The 19,965-nt window shown below is 39.5% G+C and overlaps 1 protein-coding gene across 2 annotated transcripts in view; it reads left to right on the top strand.

The window, feature by feature from the left end:
- Wdfy1 (WD repeat and FYVE domain containing 1) overlaps positions 1-19,965 on the top strand; it is a 45,908-nt gene that overhangs the window by 12,896 nt on the left and 13,047 nt on the right. For both annotated transcript variants that reach the window (XM_047543633.1, XM_047543634.1), the window contains exons 2-7: positions 2,866-2,933; positions 7,473-7,546; positions 12,670-12,724; positions 15,996-16,146; positions 17,714-17,826; positions 19,747-19,873. In XM_047543633.1, coding sequence (XP_047399589.1) covers positions 2,866-2,933; positions 7,473-7,546; positions 12,670-12,724; positions 15,996-16,146; positions 17,714-17,826; positions 19,747-19,873 — 588 coding nt within the window. The remainder of the gene's footprint in view (positions 1-2,865; positions 2,934-7,472; positions 7,547-12,669; positions 12,725-15,995; positions 16,147-17,713; positions 17,827-19,746; positions 19,874-19,965) is intronic.

Below are 19,965 nucleotides of genomic sequence, written 5' to 3'. Positions count from 1 at the left end.
ATTGTTATATAACTCATGGAGATTAGGCAACTCTGTTTAATAAGTAGGGTCTTGGGAATACTAGGGTGTTAGGGCTTAAACTTAACATTGATTTCATTTGATCTTTTAAGTGGAAGATTTTAGCAGGGCCTAAGGAAGGGGAAGAGTCTGATTTGAAGAGACTGGAAGGGAGCTCCAGGTGGAAGGTGTGGATACAGAGGTAGAACCGTCTGCCAGAGTCAAGGTCCTAACTTGGACCCTGATTCCCAGGCTAGGGTGGCCTTCCCTCCGCCTGGATGTGGTGAAGTTTTCAGAAGAAACATTCAAAGAGATTGTGTACAAATACCAATTAGCCAGTTGGCAACCAGGTCCTAGGCTGGGTCCAGATTGTGCAGACCAAATTGTATGCTGATGTTTGTCCTCCACAGGAAGTAAGACTATATCTCCAAATGCTGGGCTGTAGTAGGTCCCATTTTGACCTTGGACTAGTTTACATATTATTCTAAAGGTGTATGAAACTTGAACTTTCAGGGTTCAGTGATTGGCTGGAGAGACGACTTTTAAGATTTTCCTCTGACAACAGAGTTCTCTGATACCCGAGTATTGTCCTTTTCAAGGGAAGAGGGGAGAGCATGCACCACCATCTGAGTTACCTACACATTCATGACCTAAAACCTTTGGAATGAAGGGGTTTAGAATGTGTCAGGTAGCTGTCAGGTTTAACCCCTTGGTGATTCTTGTACAAGTGAAGTCAGTAAGCTGGAAAAGGCTCTGCATGAAGCCTTGATCTTGAAGTGCATTGGCCTATGTTACCACGTATTTGGACGTGTGGGGGAATCCTTGAGTAGACTTAATGCTCAGCCAGGGGTTGGCCTCTCGGTATTCCTCTTTTGGCTTCATCTCTTGTGTTGAAATGTATCCATGTGCATTCTGCTTTAAGTAACATAGAATGTAGTCAGCATAGGTAATGTCATGTTAGTAGCTCAGTCCTAGTGATCACATTAGAAGTGCCCATTGGTTCATTAGATGAAGGAGCTGTGCAGAAATGGCACCCACCCTTTCATCTGCCTAGAAAAGCACAGTCCGGAGAGAAAGGTTCTGGGTAGGGTAGTGAGGGGCATGGACTGAGTGCTTAGCCTGAGTGGGCATTCCAGGAGGACTCAGGGATGAGTGCTCACTGGAATGCAGGGCCTGCATTGGAGTCACAGGAATTAGGCGTTTCAGTTGAAATCTGGATTTGTGATAAGCACTGGTAGATGTTGAGCACAGGAGCGGTGTCACATGCCTGGCTTCTGGGGATACACAGCTGTCATTTGATGTAATGCAGGTGGACCAGTGCAGGGACAGAGCCCGATAGGGAACATGAGAGTAAGCTGCCTGTGGAGTCTTATGGGGCCAGTGTGATACTGAGGAACTGTTGCTATTTTTTTTAAAACAGAACAGTGACATTTTTCTGTAGACTTTTCTGCAGTCTTGCTTTGCTGAACGCAGCCGTAGCGTGTTTAACATGTTCCTCTGTCCTCTGCGTGTCCCATGAACTGGTAGCTGGGTCTAGAGGCTTGATCAGCTCACAGTCGCCTGGAGGCCTTTATCCAGTTCACATGCAACATAGTATTAGCTTACTGTGCTGCCATGCCATCTTATTTATTTGAGTAAGTGAAGGTCACCTTCTAGTTTGTTTCCTTTTAATCATGTACATTGTAAGTATAGTTCCAGCAAGTTCCAGCAAGTGTGCACACCCACACCCATGGTCACCATCTCCAGAGCCTTGCTATTCTTCTTGGAAGTCCCCTTACGTTTCTGCCATCTGCCTGCTCCCCAGAGGCAGCCACCACTGTTCTGACGTTTTCATTCCCAAAACCAATTTTACTTGTCTTGAACTTAAAGAAAGAAAGAGGAAGGGAATATACTCATACCCACATATACACATACATATACACATACATATACATATACATATATACATGTACATACATACACGTGTGTGTATATATACGCATATATACACACACACTTTTCAGTACTTAGTGTTGATGTATTTCAGTTTAAAGTTATAAACATTTATTCAGCACCTGCTCTTGCTATTATCCTTATAAATGTGAGTGACACAGTTGACCATGAATGAGAAGTTTGTCAGTAGTTGCCAAGGCAGAGCCGGTGAGCACCGGCAGAATCCGTGAATCCTGAAAGAAGGTGACGAACCAGTGTCTGGGCTTAGAGGCTCTGGAGCACAGAGCAGCTGCACTGTCCCTGTGTGCTCTCCTTTTTCAGGAAACTTACACGTTAAACTTTGCCTGTATTGGTCATTGTCATCTTCCTGGACTCACGCAGGATTTCCTGACAGTCCCGTGCATGTTCTGATGAAAGAGGTGTGGTGGGATGGTTTCCTCCCAGGCGGGGGTGATGGGGTGGGAGTGAGAGCCGTTGGTGAGTGAGCACCACCCCTCGCTTCCTGACTCCCACTTCCCCACCAATGTTTTCTTCCCAGTCAGATCCGCTGCCTTCCTCAGTGACTGCTACTCAGCCGAATTTCCACATTCAGACAATTTGTTTTACCAAGAAAAGTAATTAGTAGTTCTCAGCATTCTTTGTGTATCATTATGTGAAGAACACTTCCACATTATTAAAATCACTTGAAATCCTGACTCCTAGGCTCTCTGTAACAGCATATGTGGTCACATATATGTAACTGTGTATATAGTGTGTGTACTATATATAGTACTATTGTAGATGTGTGTATTCATGTATATTTGTCCAGGTTGTCTACTTGATTAAGTTTATAAGATCAGTTAGGAAATGGTATTCAACATTATTTTAAAAAGTAAGTTTTCATGGAATACAAAAGAAAATAATATTACTAAAGACCACTCTTTTCTTTCTCCGCAGAACCATTCGAGTATGGCTGAAAAGAGACAGTGGCCAGTACTGGCCCAGCATTTACCACACAATGGCCTGTAAGTCACAGACCAGTTCCTCTTCAGGACCTTGTCTCTGATGTTTTTGATGATTTGACTTTCAAAATGTCTGGCTAAAAATTGCTACTGGATTTCAGAATGGGTTTCTAAGTTGCCCAAGACCTCTGACAGGCTGTAATATGCTATAGGAAAACTTTTATTTTGTAAAGGTCCACTGGCCTAATATAGTAGACTTGAGCAGAACTGAAAAAAAAAAAAAAAAAAAGGGTGGCGGGAAAGGCTCATTTCCTTGTTCTCTTTGTCTTAATTTGGCCAGCCTTCATTAGTTAAGCTTGCTCTCTGTAGTAGCTGATGCTGGCACTGGAGACTCCCATGATTGTGACCAGCCTGTGTCTGACCTTTTGATCACCTCTGGATACCACAGAGAGATGTGCTTTAAGATGCTACACTTTCTAAACAGAATTTTCACCGTGGTCAGGTATGTTCTAAAAATATATCTAGAAGATAAAAATTTTCCTTGGACGCTTGAAAACCATCCAGAGTTCAGAGTGAGAAACCAAGGGATGCACTCAGAATCTTCTCAGACCTGTGAGGAGGTACTATGACTGGCATAATTGTGGTCAGGTTTTAAGTAGTCTTCTAATGTGTTATGCAGTGTAAGGTTTTATCATCCTTTGATAATAGTTCATCTTTATACAGTCTTCCAGAAAGTCTGTTTTATTTTCACTGAATGATTGTAAAGACAGAGATGAGATATAAAGTCACATGTAAATTTAGCTTTTGAGGCAAATCTAAGCAACAGCTTTTTCTCCCACTTTTCTTCAGACTTTCTTGAAAACAAAGCCCAGCGGAGATGCCCGGATGTCACCCAGGGCCAAATGTGGGTTGAAACCTGCTGTTGGGAAGACATCTGTAGCTGCAGGTTTCCTTGAGGCTTTGGTTCTCAATGAAGGCTTTTCCTCCATGAAGGGTTTTTATATTCAGCTGACCTCGCAAGAAAAGAAAATAAGGATTTGGTGTGAGCTTGATGGTTTGCTACTGATGAAGTTCCCCGAGGAAGAGCTCTCGGCAGTCATCCCAGATACCGTTGTCACTGTTGGCAGCTCTCCTAAGAGGTGCTCCACGATGGTGGGGCTCATTAGAAACAGAGCCAGTTATGCAGCCCATACATGTATTTAGTTTTAACCAACGGAGCTCCTCCCTAGTTAGCACATCCTCATGTGCACAGATCTTCCATTGCTTATGCAGTGTGTGCATCCTGTGATGATGTTCACAGAAAGCTAATAGTTGATCAAAATTTTCATTTGTTCTGCCTTCTGCCAATAGCTTGGATAGGCTGATAACTTCTCTAATCTTTCAGTGAAAATGAAATAGTTATCTTTGTAAAGTATTCTAAAAAGTCTATCATTCAAGGAATGATAAAACCTCATAATATATAGACTACTTGAAAACTGATTGGAATTTACTGTGCCAGGCCACAGTTCCCCTTGTCACCATGTCTGCTTGGCTTCTTGAGTGCATATCCTTGTTTCTCAGTCTGCCTTCTTACCTTGAAATACAGAGTGGCTGACGTTCTAATACAGGTGTGTTTGGAACCTGTTTGATACAGTAAACGGTGGGTGGGATACCTGGATCCCCAAGCTCACCATTTGCCCAACAACAACAACATGGTAACTCCTTACTTCCCAGTGACCCAGCCATAGGCCTGATAGCTGGAGTTAGCAGCCGCTGGAGGTCTGATAGCTGGAGTTAGCAGCTGCTGGAGGGACGCATTCCAGCGCTGGGGATATTTTGTGACCACTGTGGAAAGTCTCCTTAGATCTGCTGCTGTTACTCCTCCATAGTTCATATTTTGGTCATAGCTTAATCTCCTTGAGTCTTCAACCTTGAAGTTGATGCTCATTAGAATAGACACAGATTGACCTGGATTGTGTTCTATATTTAGTTGTTAACTCCTCTGCTTGTGTTTTCCCAAAATATTTAATACAACTTGGTGATTAATTTTTCTCCCAGAATTTAAAACACTAGCACTAAAAGTGTGTGCTCTCTCTTGGCTGTTAGATCTTGGGCACATGACTGTGACCCATTCTGGTCCCATCCCTCCCTAACTTGGTAGGACTGACCCCTCTGGAAGGAGTTTCCATGTCAGGAAGGAGGGATGGCCAAAATTGCCAGAACACAACGGGAAGAAAACATAGTGAATGATTTATAAGAAATACCTGCTTGCCTATGATAGAATGACTTATTTCAAAATTAAATTCATCCTACAAGAACAGTGCTGTTTTGGTTCTGAAAACTACCTGCTGACTGCCCAGTTTAGTGTGTTTCAGTGGTTGCACCCCACTTTAAATGTTTGCCTGTGCTCCAGTGGAGCCAGTAGTGAGCCAGTCCTTTGTATATCATTGTAGTGGTGCAACTAGCTTCCATAACATCACTCACTGAACAAAAATCTCTTTCAGAACCTGGCATAGCTGAAGGAAAAATGGTAACTCCCAGTTTCTGTGTTACTAGGTGCCTCGTGCCTTTTTTTTTTTTTTTTTTTGTAATGCAATTTTATGAAATCATCACACAGCTATGCAAGATAGATGATATTTTTTTCCATTTTCTAGATGAGGAAGCAGGCCAGAGAGATTAAGCCAATGGCTTGTGGTTGGAATCCCAATTCATGCCAGTTTATTACTCCCAAACTATTTTGCCCACCACTGTTACAGAGTAGGTCCACACATTTTTTTATGCAAAGAGCCAGACAGTAAATCTTTAGATTCTGTGCACCAGTCTGTGACAGCTACTCAACTCTGCCATTGTAACATGAAAGCAGTCATAAGCAGTACATAAATGAAAGAGTCTGGCTCTATTCCCAAGAAGCTAAAGACTTAGTTAACAAAACATACAGTAGACTGCACCTGGTGCTCATGTCTGAGTTTTAAGCATATGATTTTGAACTATAGTGATGTCTTTTTTAAAGTCCACTGGTTGAAAAGATGATCTGTGTTTTTCTTGTTTCTAAAACTACAGGAATATCCACCCCTTCCCCTTCTTTTTAAAGTATTTATTGCTTATCTCAGAAAACTCCCTTCTAGGAAAAAGCCAGAGTGCCATTATATACAAAACAAATTGGGAAACCTTTTATTTTCTTTTTTTAAACAAAAATTCTCTAACCTCATAAAATTACTCAGTACATTAAATTTTTACACAAGAGATATTTTATATATTTATGTAGTTTGTTGTGTGGGGTGAACATCAAACTTATTGAAAAGAAGCTTTAAAGTGTCCAGGTTTAGTACTAGCAGAAGAGCAAGTAAAAATGATAATGAATCTTTGAGATCATTAAAGCATGATTTGATTTGTCATAGTAATTTGGAAGGTAATTGAACATTTTGATCATGAATTCATGTATGTCTTCATGATTATAATACTTAAACACGATTATTCTTTGTAGTCTTCAGCATCAATATGGTGGATAAGGGTGTGAGGGCTTCATGTCAGTCCTGTTGGTCTGTGTACCTTTTCAGTACCTACCATTCAGCTACATAGTTCTTGAATGCAACTATAGAACAGCCTCTTTCTGTGGTCTGATCATGTAGTTGGCTATGTCTTTGCTTTTAGGTACAGTCCAGATTATAGATTACTTTCTTTCTTTGGTGTATATTGTCAGTCCATTGAAGCAAGAGAACTTTAAACTATTTCAAATGATTGACTTCATTTAGATGATTTTTTTCTTTTACTTTTTTATGAGAAGTCTTATTTCAAAATAAAGTCAAATTTATTTGCTTGTTCCTGGCATGCATTTTTTGTTTTAGTTCTTCCTTTGTAATTATAATTCTTTAGGGTAGAATAAACCCAAACATTTCTGTTTTTGAGTTTCCCATTTTTCTAAATCATTCCACTTCTGATTTTTATCAGGAGACTATTCGAAGTTTCTCCTTTCTGAAATTCATTCTCTTGCCCATGATTTCCGGGGGAGAGGTAGGTAGCCCTTGGGAAGGGTGTGTACAGGAGAAGAGGCAGATGCTGTCCCAGGCAGGTAACTGCTAGGAACCAAGAACCTATCTGTACCTCACAACTCCAGTTCCTGCAAACCAGGTCATGTGTGTCATTGCGAAAGGGAACATTTTTGACCATTGTGGAAATGGTAATCCTGGAGTGGCTTTCCTAGCATGTTCACATATGCTCGGGGATGAGAATATATTCTAGTGCTGGCAGCCCCTCCTTCTGCAGATTCCAGCAACTCTTTTACTGTTGTTGTAGAAGGGTAGCAGGACTCAGCATTTAGGTATCAGATCATGCACTGTAAGAACCGGCCCCTAGTCTTTTATAGGCTACTAGTAGGAGTTTCCATCAGATGAGACTTCATACTGGCTCGTTTTGCTCCACATTGTGAAAATAATTGAGAAGATTTTAAACAAAGCAACTGAGAGAAGTTTATATTCTCAGTTTTACATGATTATTTTTCATAAAACATTTTTCCTTTTTTGTTTTTTTTTTTTTAACCGAAATCATACAGTTCTTCTTAATAATAATGAACAATGACTCAAAATGCGTACATTGCTGGTAATGTGGTGTTTGTCTTTCTGGCAGCCCCTTGTTCTGCTATGGCTTACCATCATGATAGCAGACGGATATTCGTGGGCCAGGATAATGGAGCTGTAATGGTAGGTAGCTTCCAGAAAGTATTCATTAAATTCTTTATATTGATTTCCTGTGTTTACTTATGTAGGATAGTTTAAAGTTAACAGTTGATGTCTGATTATTTGGTATAAAAATGTTTCCATCAAAATAGGTGTTAAGTCTAAAAGCATATTAAATTTAATTATTTAATTTTAAGCTGTTTCCACAAAACTCAGATGGCTGTCATAATTGTTGGTTTGGTGCTTGGGGTACCCATGAACATGCACTGTGTTCAACGTGGTGAACTTGAGACCTATGGCACCGCCCATCTTGTGACCTTGAGGTGGAGAACCTCCATGTCTCCATGTGTCTATGAGACAGGCATGTGGAACGAGTCTAAAGACCAGCTATTCAGCCAGCAATTCACACTCTGTAAGGCAGTGATTTCCAAGCTACCCCTGATGAAGGACCAGATATAAATTCTCAATCTACTATAGACTAGTGTGTTTTATGGGTCTAATTGTGTGTGTTTATTTATTCTGTAACTAAGAGAATTCATATACCATAATTTCACTGCTTTAAAATGTACAGTTCAGTGCTTTTATAGTATATTCATGAGATTATGCACCTGTTACACTCTAATTACAGATTATTTATATCCCCCAAAGAAACTGTGTGTCCATTAGCATCACTCCCCATTTCCCTTTCCCTCAGCTCCTGGCAATCAATAACCTACTTTCTGAGTACAGGGATTTGTCTGTCCTGGACATTTTGTATAAATAGAATTATACAGAATGTGTGACCTTTTATGCCTGTCTTCTTTCAGTTACTATAATGTTTTCAATGTTCATCTATGTTGTAGTTTGAATTCATTATTCCTTTTTGTGGGCTGGAACAGTATTCTGTTACATAGACAGCTTTGTTTATCCATTCATTAGTTACTGGCAGTTGGGTTATAGCCACTTTTTGGCTAATATGAATAATTCTGCTATAAAATTTTGTAAAAATTTCTGTGTGAGCATATTTTTTCGGCTCTTTTGGGTATGTATGATCATGGAATTGCTGGGAACTATATTTAACATTTGAGAAGCCACCAAACTTTCTTCCAAAGTGATTGCACCATTTTACATCCCACCAACAAAGCATGAGGGTTCTAGTTGCTTCACATCATTGTGAACACTTATTTTGTTTTTGTTTTGTTTTGCTTTATTTTGTTTATATTATGGTCATGATAGTGGGTGGGGAATGGTATCTCATCGTGGTTCTGATTTGTATTTCTCTACTGACCAGTGATGTTGAGCATCTTCTCACATGTTTGTTGGTCATTTGTGTTTCTTCTTCGGAGCAGTATCTATTTAAGCCCTTTGCCCATTTAAAAAAAAAGTATTTTTGAGTTGTAAGAATTCTTCCTCTGTGCTAGATATTAGACTCTCTTTAGATACATGATTTGCAAATGTTTTTTACCTATCCTGAGGGTTGTCTTTAATTTTTTAAGTTTGATGAAGGCCAGTTTTTCTATTTTCCCTTTTTTTATTTGTGTTTTAGTTACAATACCTAAGAACCATTACCTGGTGCCAGAACAGTTACATTATTTTCATAGGAATAAATAATAATATAGTTAGTTCTATATTTTCTCCTAAAAGTTTTATAGTATAGTTTTTACATTTAGATCCTCACTTTATTATGAGTTAACTTTTACATATGGTGTGAGGAAGGTGTTTTAGTCAACTTTTTTTTTTTGTTTTTAAATACTGTGACCAAAAGACCTGACAACAATTTTAGAGAAAGAAAAGTTTGTTTGGGGCTCCCAGTTTCAGAGGTACATATATGGTTGACTTCACTGCTCTGGGCCCGAGATGAGGCAGAACATCATGGTGGAAGGGTGTAGAGGAGGAAAGTAGCTTAGGATATGGCACCAGGAAGCAGAGACTAAGCTCTGCTCACCATGGACAAAATATATATACCCTAAAGGTACACCACCAGTGACCTAACCTCCTAAAGCCACACCCTACCTGCCTACAGTTAACTCCCATTAATCTACATTAACAGATTAATGCTCTCATTAGGTTAAGGCTTTAAAACCCAATCATTTCACCTCTCAACCCTGTTGGCATTGCCTCACACATGAGTTTTGGGGGAACACCTTGTGTCAAGCTATAACAAAAGGATTCCATATTCATTCTTCTGCTTGTGGTTATCCAGTTATCCCAGCACCATTTGTTGAAAAGATTGTTCTTTTCCCATTGAATTGTCTTGACATTCTTGTCACACAGCAAGCCTGTGGAGAACCAGGGGGGAGTTTTCAGAAGTGAATGGTTGGTGAAAACTGGGGTGGAAAGGATCTCTGTGTGCTCAAGGATTCGTGTGGTTTATCATGGAGAGGTGGAACTGGTACAGGGAGGAGGGACCCCAGAAGCCACTGAAGATGTAGGCAGAAGCGAGGCCTTTCATGTCTGGATAAAGTGTTAAATTTCATTGTAAATTCAATGAGAAGCCATTGAAGGATTTGCATCAGATGAATGACAAGATGCATTACACTTTTAAAAGGTCCTTGTGACTATTGGGGAGGAATAGAATGAAGGTCACCGAAGTGGAAGGGGGGAGGCAGACTGATGTAGCATTCTGAGAGAGAGGATGGTGGTGGTGAAGGTGGACAGAGTGGATGGATTTGAGATACATCCTGGATGCGTCTGTGATAAGTTGGGTATGAGGTGAGGAAGAGGAATCAAGTCAAGGGGACACCAGAATTTTGGTTTGAGCAGTGGCATCATTTAGTGAGAAAGGAAAGGCTTGACTGAGCAGGTGGGGTAGTTGGAGAGAGAAGGACCAGTGAGGAGTCGCCCGTGTATTTGAGATACCTATGAGACTTCCAAATGGTGATGCACAGTTGACCCTGGATGTACAAACCTGGAGCCCAGGGATGAGGAGAAATGGTGGTCCTTGAGTATGGTATTAAGAACCTTAGACTATGTCTTATAAACCAGGTGTCCCAAACTTGCATAGCCATCACGAATCATTTAGAAAACTTTAAAAATACCTGTTCCTCGGCTCTATGTTAGGTCCATAGCTTCAGAATCACTGGGGAGGGGCCTGGGCATCTGTATTTTAGCAAGATCCCCTAGCTCCATGAGAACTGAGTGCACTGGGCAAACAGCACCGCAGGGAGCATTAAACAGGGATGATGAGTGCTCTGGTTTCTGACTTCTGTTAGCCTGTGTGCCATTGTGTGGGTGAGGGACTGAAAGGAGTGATGCCAGGTAGGAGGCTCTTTCAGGACATTTCAGGACCCCAGCCTAAGACTATGAGATACTGGGGTGGTGACAGAGATGATGGCTTCAACAACTGGGAAGCAGGGCTGACGTCTGAGTTGGTGTGAGTGTTGAATAGCATTGTTGAGATGACTTTCATACCTAGCCAGGTGGTCAGCTGCCCTTGGGGACAGGGAAGGTGAGTTCACTTTTGACAGTTGGGTACAGGAGCCTGATCCTCCAGAGTTTGGTCTGAACTGGCATTGGGAGTTCTTTGTAGAGAACACCATGGAAACTATAAGTAGCTGGCATGATCTAGGGATGTCAGGTGGATCAAGAAGAGCAGGGGGCCAACGTCACATCCCTGAGGACTGTTGGTATTTAAGGGAAAGTCAGAGGACTGAAAAGCCTTAAAAAAGACTGGGGCAGAAACTGGCTGGGTGGGGGTGGGGTGGGCAGTGAGTTTCAGAGAAGGGGGTTAGTAGCAAGGGCAGCAGAGAAAGTCTGAGATCAGGACCTCAACTAGAAGGCAGCCGGTGACAGGGAGAGGCGTCTCCATGCTGGAGAGTGAGGAGGGACCAGGAGGGAAGTCTAAGAGTGGTCACTGCGGGATGATCTTCAGAGAAGCATTTGGCCGAGAGGTTGGGACGAGGAAAACTGCGGAATAGTTAAAGGAGTTTGATTGAAGGTTGTGTTCATTTTGTTTTTTAAAGTAAAGAAAAAGCCTTGATTGTGTTTAAGGGTGATGAAGGGAGGAAGTCAGGCCCCTCCCAGGCAGTTCCCAGGGCAGGTGGCGGAGGCTCCATAAACAGTGGTAGTGACTGCCGGAGCTCAGCTTTCTCCCCTCCTGAACATTTCTTAGGAATGTCATGATGACATGTGTACTTGCAGAAAACAAGAGGCCATCACATGCAAGCAGGCGTCACATAGTTTTTTCCAGGGGCCGCAGTGGCTGTGCAGTTCCCTCTCCAGGGACTCTTCTGGTGGCTTTTGGTTGAAGAGTAGATTCTGTAGTTATAGGACAGCAATAAAAATCTATGGCTCTTCAGGGGAAAGGGGTAATGTAAGTCCAATTTAGCCTTAGTTAGCCATTGATCTATTGATTTTCCATCCTATACAGATCAATACAGACAATGCTGATTCATTTTTGTACTTTGCAAAGTGGTAAAGATCAGGAATTCTTTATTACTTGGGTGGTTTTTATCACTCTGTTCAGTCAACAATTCATAATGTCATTGTTACCTAAACCTTTAAGAACTTAGAATTTAGCATTGATCAATAGAATTCTTAATTAGTGCATTTGCTCTAGAGTTTTATCTCAACTTTATACTGTTTATTTTTTCAAAATTAAAAAATTATGTATTTAGAAAGTTATGTATTTTTAATCTTTTCCAAGTTATATAGTCCATAGAAAATATGGAAAAAAGAGTATAAAGAGAAGACCACCCACAATCTCTAACTTTTACTTTTGGGGGGAATGTATGTGCATTCAATAAATATAGTTTCCCCCGTTAAACTGCTGTGATCCCCAGTGCCTTATTTTTCCCGTGGCTGTGAATTCTCTTGGTGATGGGTCTTTGCAGTTTTGCTCCCTATGCATCATTCTGAGGGATTTTTTGTATAGTCAAGGGAGCAAATTAATGAAAGTTTGCAGTTAGAGGGAGAAGTTTTGTATGGCACTCACCTGTGGAGAAGGAAGTGGACACAAGTGCTGTCTGATCAGCAGCCCTTGCTTTATTTATTTCCATCTGGCCCCAGAGAGACATTGGTCCAAGGAACAGTTCGTATCATACCTAAGTTGTTCATCTTAAGTCTCAGGTCTTGTGAAAACCAGTTGTGGACTTTACTTTGTTTTGAAAGTCAAGTTCCTATTATTTTATAAGCATAACTGTTTTCTTATTCCATATGTTTACTTTTAGGAATTTCATGTTTCTGAAGATTTTAATAAAATGAACTTTATCAAGACCTACCCAGGTAATTATCACACACACACACCCACACACACACACACACACACAGAAAACTGCCAACCATCTCTTATGATCTAAGTTAGGTTTTCACATGAACTTTTTAGTTTTGTTACCTCAATTATGTGAGAGACACAGTTACTTACATCCTTTTCTGCTCATTAATGTCTAAAATTTTATGTATTGGGTGTGCATGAGATTTAATTTAACCATCTTTTCTAAATGGACATGTGCACTGCTTCCATGTTTTGATAACACACACTATACAGTAGTGTGTGTGTGTGTGTGTGTATGTGTCCTTGACCATCACTCTATTTCTGTTATTCTGATCACAGACTACCTCTATTGAAAACAGATTCCTACAAGTAGAATAACAGGATCAAACATTATAAAGTCTATTTTGCAAACTCCTTCCCAGCAATTGTGTCAATTTTTGCAATCCCATAAATGGTGACTGAGAGTATCTGCTCATTAAGTGTGCACAGCATGTTTTGCATTTGATAGTCAAAATTTCTCAATTCAAAAATTATTTAAGCTTTATTTGGTTTTGACTCTCATCTTTCAGGAATGTCTTGTCATGATTTTGCTCATATTCCCAGGGATTTGGAGTGTTTTCCAAAGTATAAGCACTTTTACTTTGAAACATCTGTGGCATATACATTTTCCCCAGTTTTTGCTCAGCCTTGTACATTTAGACATTCTTACATTTAACAAAAACAAGTTCTCAGTGTTAACTTGGGATGGAATTTGCAAAGCCAAAACAATTTGATGAAGTTGTGGATTCCGATCTGTGTTAGTCAGCCTTTTTGCTGCTGTGACCAGAAGACCAGACAAGAATAGTTTTAGAGGAGGAAAACTTTATTTGGGTCTCACAGTTTCAGAGATCTCAGTCCATAGATGTCTGACTCCATTGCTCTGGGGCTAAAGTGTGACAGAACATCATGGCAGAAGAGTGTAGTGGAGGAAAGCAACTCAGGACATGGCACCAGGAAGCAGAGAGAGACTTCTCACCAAGGATAAAATATGTACCCCAAAGGCATGCCCCAGTGACCCACCTCCTCCGGCTACACCCTACCTGCCTGCAGTTAACAACCCCATTAATCCCCATCAGTGGATGAATGTCCTAATTAGATTAAAACTGTCATATTCCAGTCATTCTACCTCCTAACTTTCTTGCATTGTCTCATACTTGAACCTTAGGGAACAACTCATATCTAAACCATAACTCTATCAAACCAAGTAACTGGTTCCTGGAGACTTTTCCTGAAGGCATAACAACCCAGATTTTATGTCATGTTAATGAATCAAGGTAAAGTTAGAGACTGGATATTTTAGGTAAACATTGGCTATCTTGGTGAATTTTGGTTTAATAAAAGGGTACAGGAAGGAGATTTATGAATTTTAATAAGACCAAATTTCTTTTTCTTGGATATTGGTCCACCTGTTCCAAGTTTAAAATAGCAGAAAAGTGAGTCAATAATGACCACACTCTTGAACTTGGCATTTGAGTAGTGGAGCCTTTTGTGACAATGAGTGACAGTCTTGCATTGTTTAATAATGCACAGCATTGTAGTATTATTACAACAACAGAAACAACTTTGAATTCTTAGCTGTCACTGGCATATTTATCTTTAGAAAAATCAAGACTATTATTCTTTTTATCAAATATATGCCTAGACATTTGGACACCTCATTTTGTACTTGATCAATGTTGTTGCTATAAAGCAAATTCCTTAATAAATTATTTAATATGCCATTAAGTTCTTTATCAATTTATTTACAGGTCTCATTTTATCTATGTCTTTGTCAAAGTTCTTTACCAACTATAAGGCTGCATAGTTTTATAGTGATTTCGGGATCTTCAGATTTCATTGACTAATAACATTTTTAAAAACACTAGAAAGACTAACACAGATTGTCTTTTTTTTTTTTTTTGGCCAAGTGAAGTTTAAAAAATAAAAATGAGGTAAAATAAGCATTACTATATGATTTCATAATTCATAAAAGAAAGGACATCTAAAAAGTAAGATAGCAGAAAGTATGTAATTCAGAAATAGGACAGGTCTGAGAAAAGATAAATGACTATTCACTCGGATACCTTTACAATGAGTGAGTATTAACTTTGCCACTGTTTGTTCTGAGTTAGAAAACTGTCAGTTTGGGGTCAAATAAGCAAGTTAATCTTGTTACTTAAAAGACTTCCTACCAGTGGGTGGACTTGACTTTCCTCACAGACTTCTGGGAAAAATTCCTCAGTTCTTCCAGAGCAGTCTGCACAGCTGAGAGCAAAGTCAGCGGCTCCTGTGACTGACCTCTGACTTCTTTCATCAGACTGGACGTTCATTAAACAGCTTCTTATGCAGCTTCTGTACCACATGAAGTAGAACTCAGCTTTCTGCCCTACTGTGGCTTATAATCGAACTGAAAATATTTCAAAAGTTAAATAGAATATTTTCCTTATCTGTTATTTTGGAATAGACATCTTTACAAATACTTTGTCTTTATAAATCAGAAAAAGTTAAACACAAATTATTTCAGAAATAAAATGTTTATTTATTTTATTTTTGGTACCACGAATTGAACTGGGGGGCACTTAACCGCTGATCTATAGCCCCAACCCTTTTCTTATTTTTTATTTTGAGACAGGGTCTCACTAAGTTACTTAGAGCCTCACTGAGTTGCTGAGACTGGCTTTGACCTTGTGCTCCTCCTGCCTCAGCCTCCCGAATTGCTGGAATTATAGTTGTGCACCTCCATGCCTGGCCAACACTTTTAATTTCAGAAAATTGCAGCTGCTCTTTATTTACAATGCCAGTGTTTTCTAAAGGGTCAAAGCATTGAAGTAATACATAATAAAAAACAAGCAAATAAAAAATGTTGCTGTGTTAAGACTACTGTTTTCCATATGGAACTCACTGATGATTAAGGTTTTTTAGAACAAAGTAAAAATGTTCTTTTGATCATAGCAAAAAAAGGAAAAAAACTGTATTCTTCAAATCCCTCTTGTCTTTAATGTAATTCCTAGCTTCTGCCAGCCTTTTATATGGGGCTACGGAGGGAGGGGCCTTGGAGGGAGCTGTGCTAGTACACTGGAGGGGACAGATTGTCTCAGATCTGCTCAGGAGGCAGGTGGTTCCTGAGTGACTGTTTAGATGCACATAGGAGCGAACAGGCCCACCAGGTAGAGAAGGGAAGCCTCAGTTCTTACCCCATGGGGAGCTGCTTCTGAAGGTCACATTTCTTCCTGAAGGGCAAAGACTCCCTCTCTGTTCCTGCAGCTCATCAGAACCGGGTGTCTGCCATCATCTTCAGCTTGGCCGCAGAGTGGGTGATCAGCACTGGCCACGACAAGTGTGTCAGCTGGATGTGCACCCGGAGTGGGAACATGCTGGGGCGACACTTCTTCGCTTCCTGGGCTTCGTGTTTACAGTATCCTCCTCAGCGCTGGACCCCTCCTTCCCAGGACTTCGTCTCAGGATTTAGTTCAGTCTGATCATCAGTTGTCAGTTGAGATCCAAAGACTGACTGATTCTTACACATTTCACCTAAAACCCAAGAATTTCTGTATCTGCTTTTCTTTGACATAAAGTGGGTTTATTAAATATAATAATTAAATGAATTTTCTGTTATCTGCTGGGAAGTGCTAATGTTTTTAGTATAAAATTATGGAAACCCCAAGTCCTCATTAATACAAGCCCCTCCCTTCATTCCTTTAAGACTTTTTTTCCCCCCTATGGAAAAGGAATTGATCCTCTAGTAATTGGTTATTTGCAGACCCTACAAGAAATATAGTATATAATAGGGATATGTAACATATCCCTGAGGCTCAAAAACAGGTTACAAGGAGTTTTATATAAAACCTGTATCTAATACTTTTTGTGTGTGTCTGTAGAGGACCTAAATCTTCGTGATACTCTCAGAGTGGCCAAAATGTTAGAAATGACTGCCTTAAAAATTCCCCACTTTGTGGAATTTGTTTCCTGTACAATTTATCCTTCTTAAGGCTACTGGCAAGACCAAGATTGCCAACAGCAGGCAAACACCCTCCGTAGTTTCTCTTTCAGATGTAAAGTTCTTTCTTTCCCTTGGTTGCTACAAATCAATGCACAGCATGAGATATTTAAGCATTTAAAACAGTACCATACACTTTAGGATCAAACAAGGTAAAACTCCTCAGTTATATTATGTCCTAACTCTGTTTCTGTCACCTGCAAGTCCTCACATAATGGCACACAGTCATGATCATGGCCTAGCTTGCAGTGCTTCTTTAGACCTGTATTTTGGACTACTAGTAGTTATCCTGCCGTAAATAGCAGTTATTTTATTGTGTATAGACTTCTGGGTTTCCACAAATTATCTGTGGCCACAAATTGAGAAAGTAATGAGTTGTTACCAATAGTGAATATATTTTAAATTGAAATTTGCTACTATCACAGGTAACTGCCTTTTGTATCATTAAAACTGTCCACAGTAATTTAAAGGAAATCATCCTCTTCATCTAAAGCTAAATCATCTAAGCAAAAAGAAAGATGAGCTAGTGTCCTGTGTTTACTCAGTTCGATGTTTTTTTCAGAGATACTGCATAAAAGCCATTCTGCTCCAGTGGGATTTTTTTGTTTTGGTTTATTTTTGCTATTTTCATGATTGAGCATTTTATTCTTTTATACTTTGATAGCTCAATTATAAATACCTGTCTGTCATTTCTACCAACTTTTATCTTTTTTGTTGCCAGTTCCTAGGATATTACTTGATATATTGATAGGAACTCAATAAATTCTTGTTGACTTCATGAATATTAACTCTCTTCTTAATTCTAGCTGTTTTAAATTTTTTCAGTACTTACATATTTTTGCTTGAGTATTTCCTTTCTTGTTTTAGGTTTGTACTTACTCTCTTTAAAATGTTCAGTGTTTTATAATTTTGACTAAAGCTGATATATTTTATGGGAGGATTTTGAGAACGGTTCTGTTATATATCCTTGACTGCATCTCTTCAGATATGACTTTGATACTCAGTATGCTTTTGTTGGTGATTATTCTGGACAGATCACCCTGCTGAAGCTTGAACAGAGCACGTGTTCAGTTATCACAACCCTCAAAGGACATGAAGGTAGGCTGTGCTGTCCCCCAAGGTTTTTCCTGTGATATGGACACTGGAATTCAGTTCTCAGCTCTGTGTTTCATGAATGGTCAATTCCTTATGATCTGTCAGATTTCAGTTTAGTGGGATTTAGACTGAAAACTAATGGAAGGTAGGGTGTCAGGTTCAGTTTCATATTTTCAAAAAACCCTTTGAATTGCTTGAATGGATCATACTTGGCTTTGTTCTTTTAAAAATAATTTATTTCTATTAAACCTTTAAATTTTTTAATATTAAGACCTACTTATTTGTAAGAATTGTTATTCTTCTTGTTGTTGTTACTATTTAATTTGTTAGTTTCTAAGACATTGAGCAAGACCTATTAGTTTAAAACAATTAGAAGAAATGTTTGGACTGGTTAGGTCACACACCCTGGGTAGGGACTGAGAGAAATAAATTTCTGGGTGAAGTTTCCTTATTTCTGTAGTGTAATGAGTTGGCAAGGTTCTGTGGAGGATTTGAAGGCTATTGACTGCATTGGGTAAATTGCTGTGTACATGCATGGAATAAATTGTTTACCTTGAATACTAAATTATAATGCAGTGATATGAGTCTCAAAGTAGGAATTTTGAGGGCCCTCTGGTTTAAATTGAAGAATTGGAGATTTGAAAGAATTAATGATGGATTTGTTTATAACAACAGTGTTTTAAGTGTAACAAGCTAATCGTACTCCATGCTTTCTAGCTAACCCATATAGACAAGGTAGGCTCTATCAGATCTGGAACTTTGCAGGGGAAAAAGAAGCAAAGAGAATGGAAAGTTAGAATAGATTTGTGCAGAAAAGCACAGGCCACTGAAGAAACCATTTATGATTGATTCTGTTGTGACCTCCAGGCTCCCAAGAGGCAGAATGTGTTCCGTAACAACTTGCAGTTTTCATACTGTTAACCTTCTCTTAGGCCTCTAGCCAGGATGTGGGCCATAGGAATAGAGCGTGTCAGAACTCTGACACTCAATACAGTTGACCCAGAAGCTAGTTTTGCAGAGTGCCTTTCCCCCCACCCCCTCTTTTACTTTTGATTGGGAAAAGTTTTGGGGAGAAACTAGTTTCGGTTTGCTTGTAAATGTAGCTTCTTTAGTTTTCTGTATATGTACAGAAATGTTTTTTAAGGCAAACAGCAACAAATCAATAATGAAGAGATTCCTTGAAAGAGAAATTTGTAGGAAAAAAGATGTCTTTAGGAGTATTAAATTTGATAAAATCGTCAATTCAGGATGTGAAATGTAAGATTTAAGTGTTTTACCTAATTTCCTTGACATAATCGTTAAGATTTAAGTGTTTTACCTAATTTCCTTGACATAATCGTTTGATACACCTGGAGACTTCTTTTTCCCTAAGGCACTTAATTGTTTTTAAACATAAGCATTTTAGGGTGAAATGCTTATGAGGTCCCAGAGAGCTGAAATAACCTATATTTTTATCTTACATAAAATGGCCACTGTAAGCCATACTAGGCTTTTTCATAATTATTAGAATATTTTTTTTCTCCAAAGTTTCTTCCGAACTAATATTTCATGTATAGGTACTTCATACTTTATTGGTATAAAACAAAGAAAAACTTCTTTAGAAATTTTTGGACTGGGCTGTGCTCAGTGGTTGAGCACTTGCCTAGCAAATGCAAGGCCTTGGGTTCCATCCCCAGTACTGCAAAAAAAAAAAAAAATTGTGTATAACTGTGATGAATTATTAAAAATGCTAATCTTACAACTTTGAATAATGGATATGCTGTGTCCTTTTTGTGACTCATGAGAATGTGGCTGAATGACCCTTTGTATGGTGAAGATAGATTTTTGGCTTAGAGGCTCAGTGGATCCCTGTTCCATCTCTGTCAAATGTGCATGTCCTGATGTAGTTACATTTAACCCCACCCCTCTCTCTTAAATCCCTAGGGAGTGTTGCTTGCCTCTGGTGGGATCCTATTCAACGGTTACTCTTCTCAGGAGCTTCTGACAACAGCATCATCATGTGGGACATTGGGGGCAGGAAAGGCCGGACGCTCTTGCTTCAGGGCCATCAGTGCGTGACTGTTTGTGGGGGTGGGGAAAAGAGCTGAAAGTGGGGAGCCAGGGGAGCATTATCCTTATACCCAGACTTCTCCAAACAGCAAG

The sequence above is a fragment of the Sciurus carolinensis genome, chromosome 3 (genome assembly GCF_902686445.1).
Source record: "Sciurus carolinensis chromosome 3, mSciCar1.2, whole genome shotgun sequence".
Classification (NCBI taxonomy): domain Eukaryota; kingdom Metazoa; phylum Chordata; class Mammalia; order Rodentia; family Sciuridae; genus Sciurus; species Sciurus carolinensis.
The sequence above is the reverse complement of the archived record's forward strand: the minus strand, read 5'-3'. Positions and strand labels throughout refer to the sequence as shown.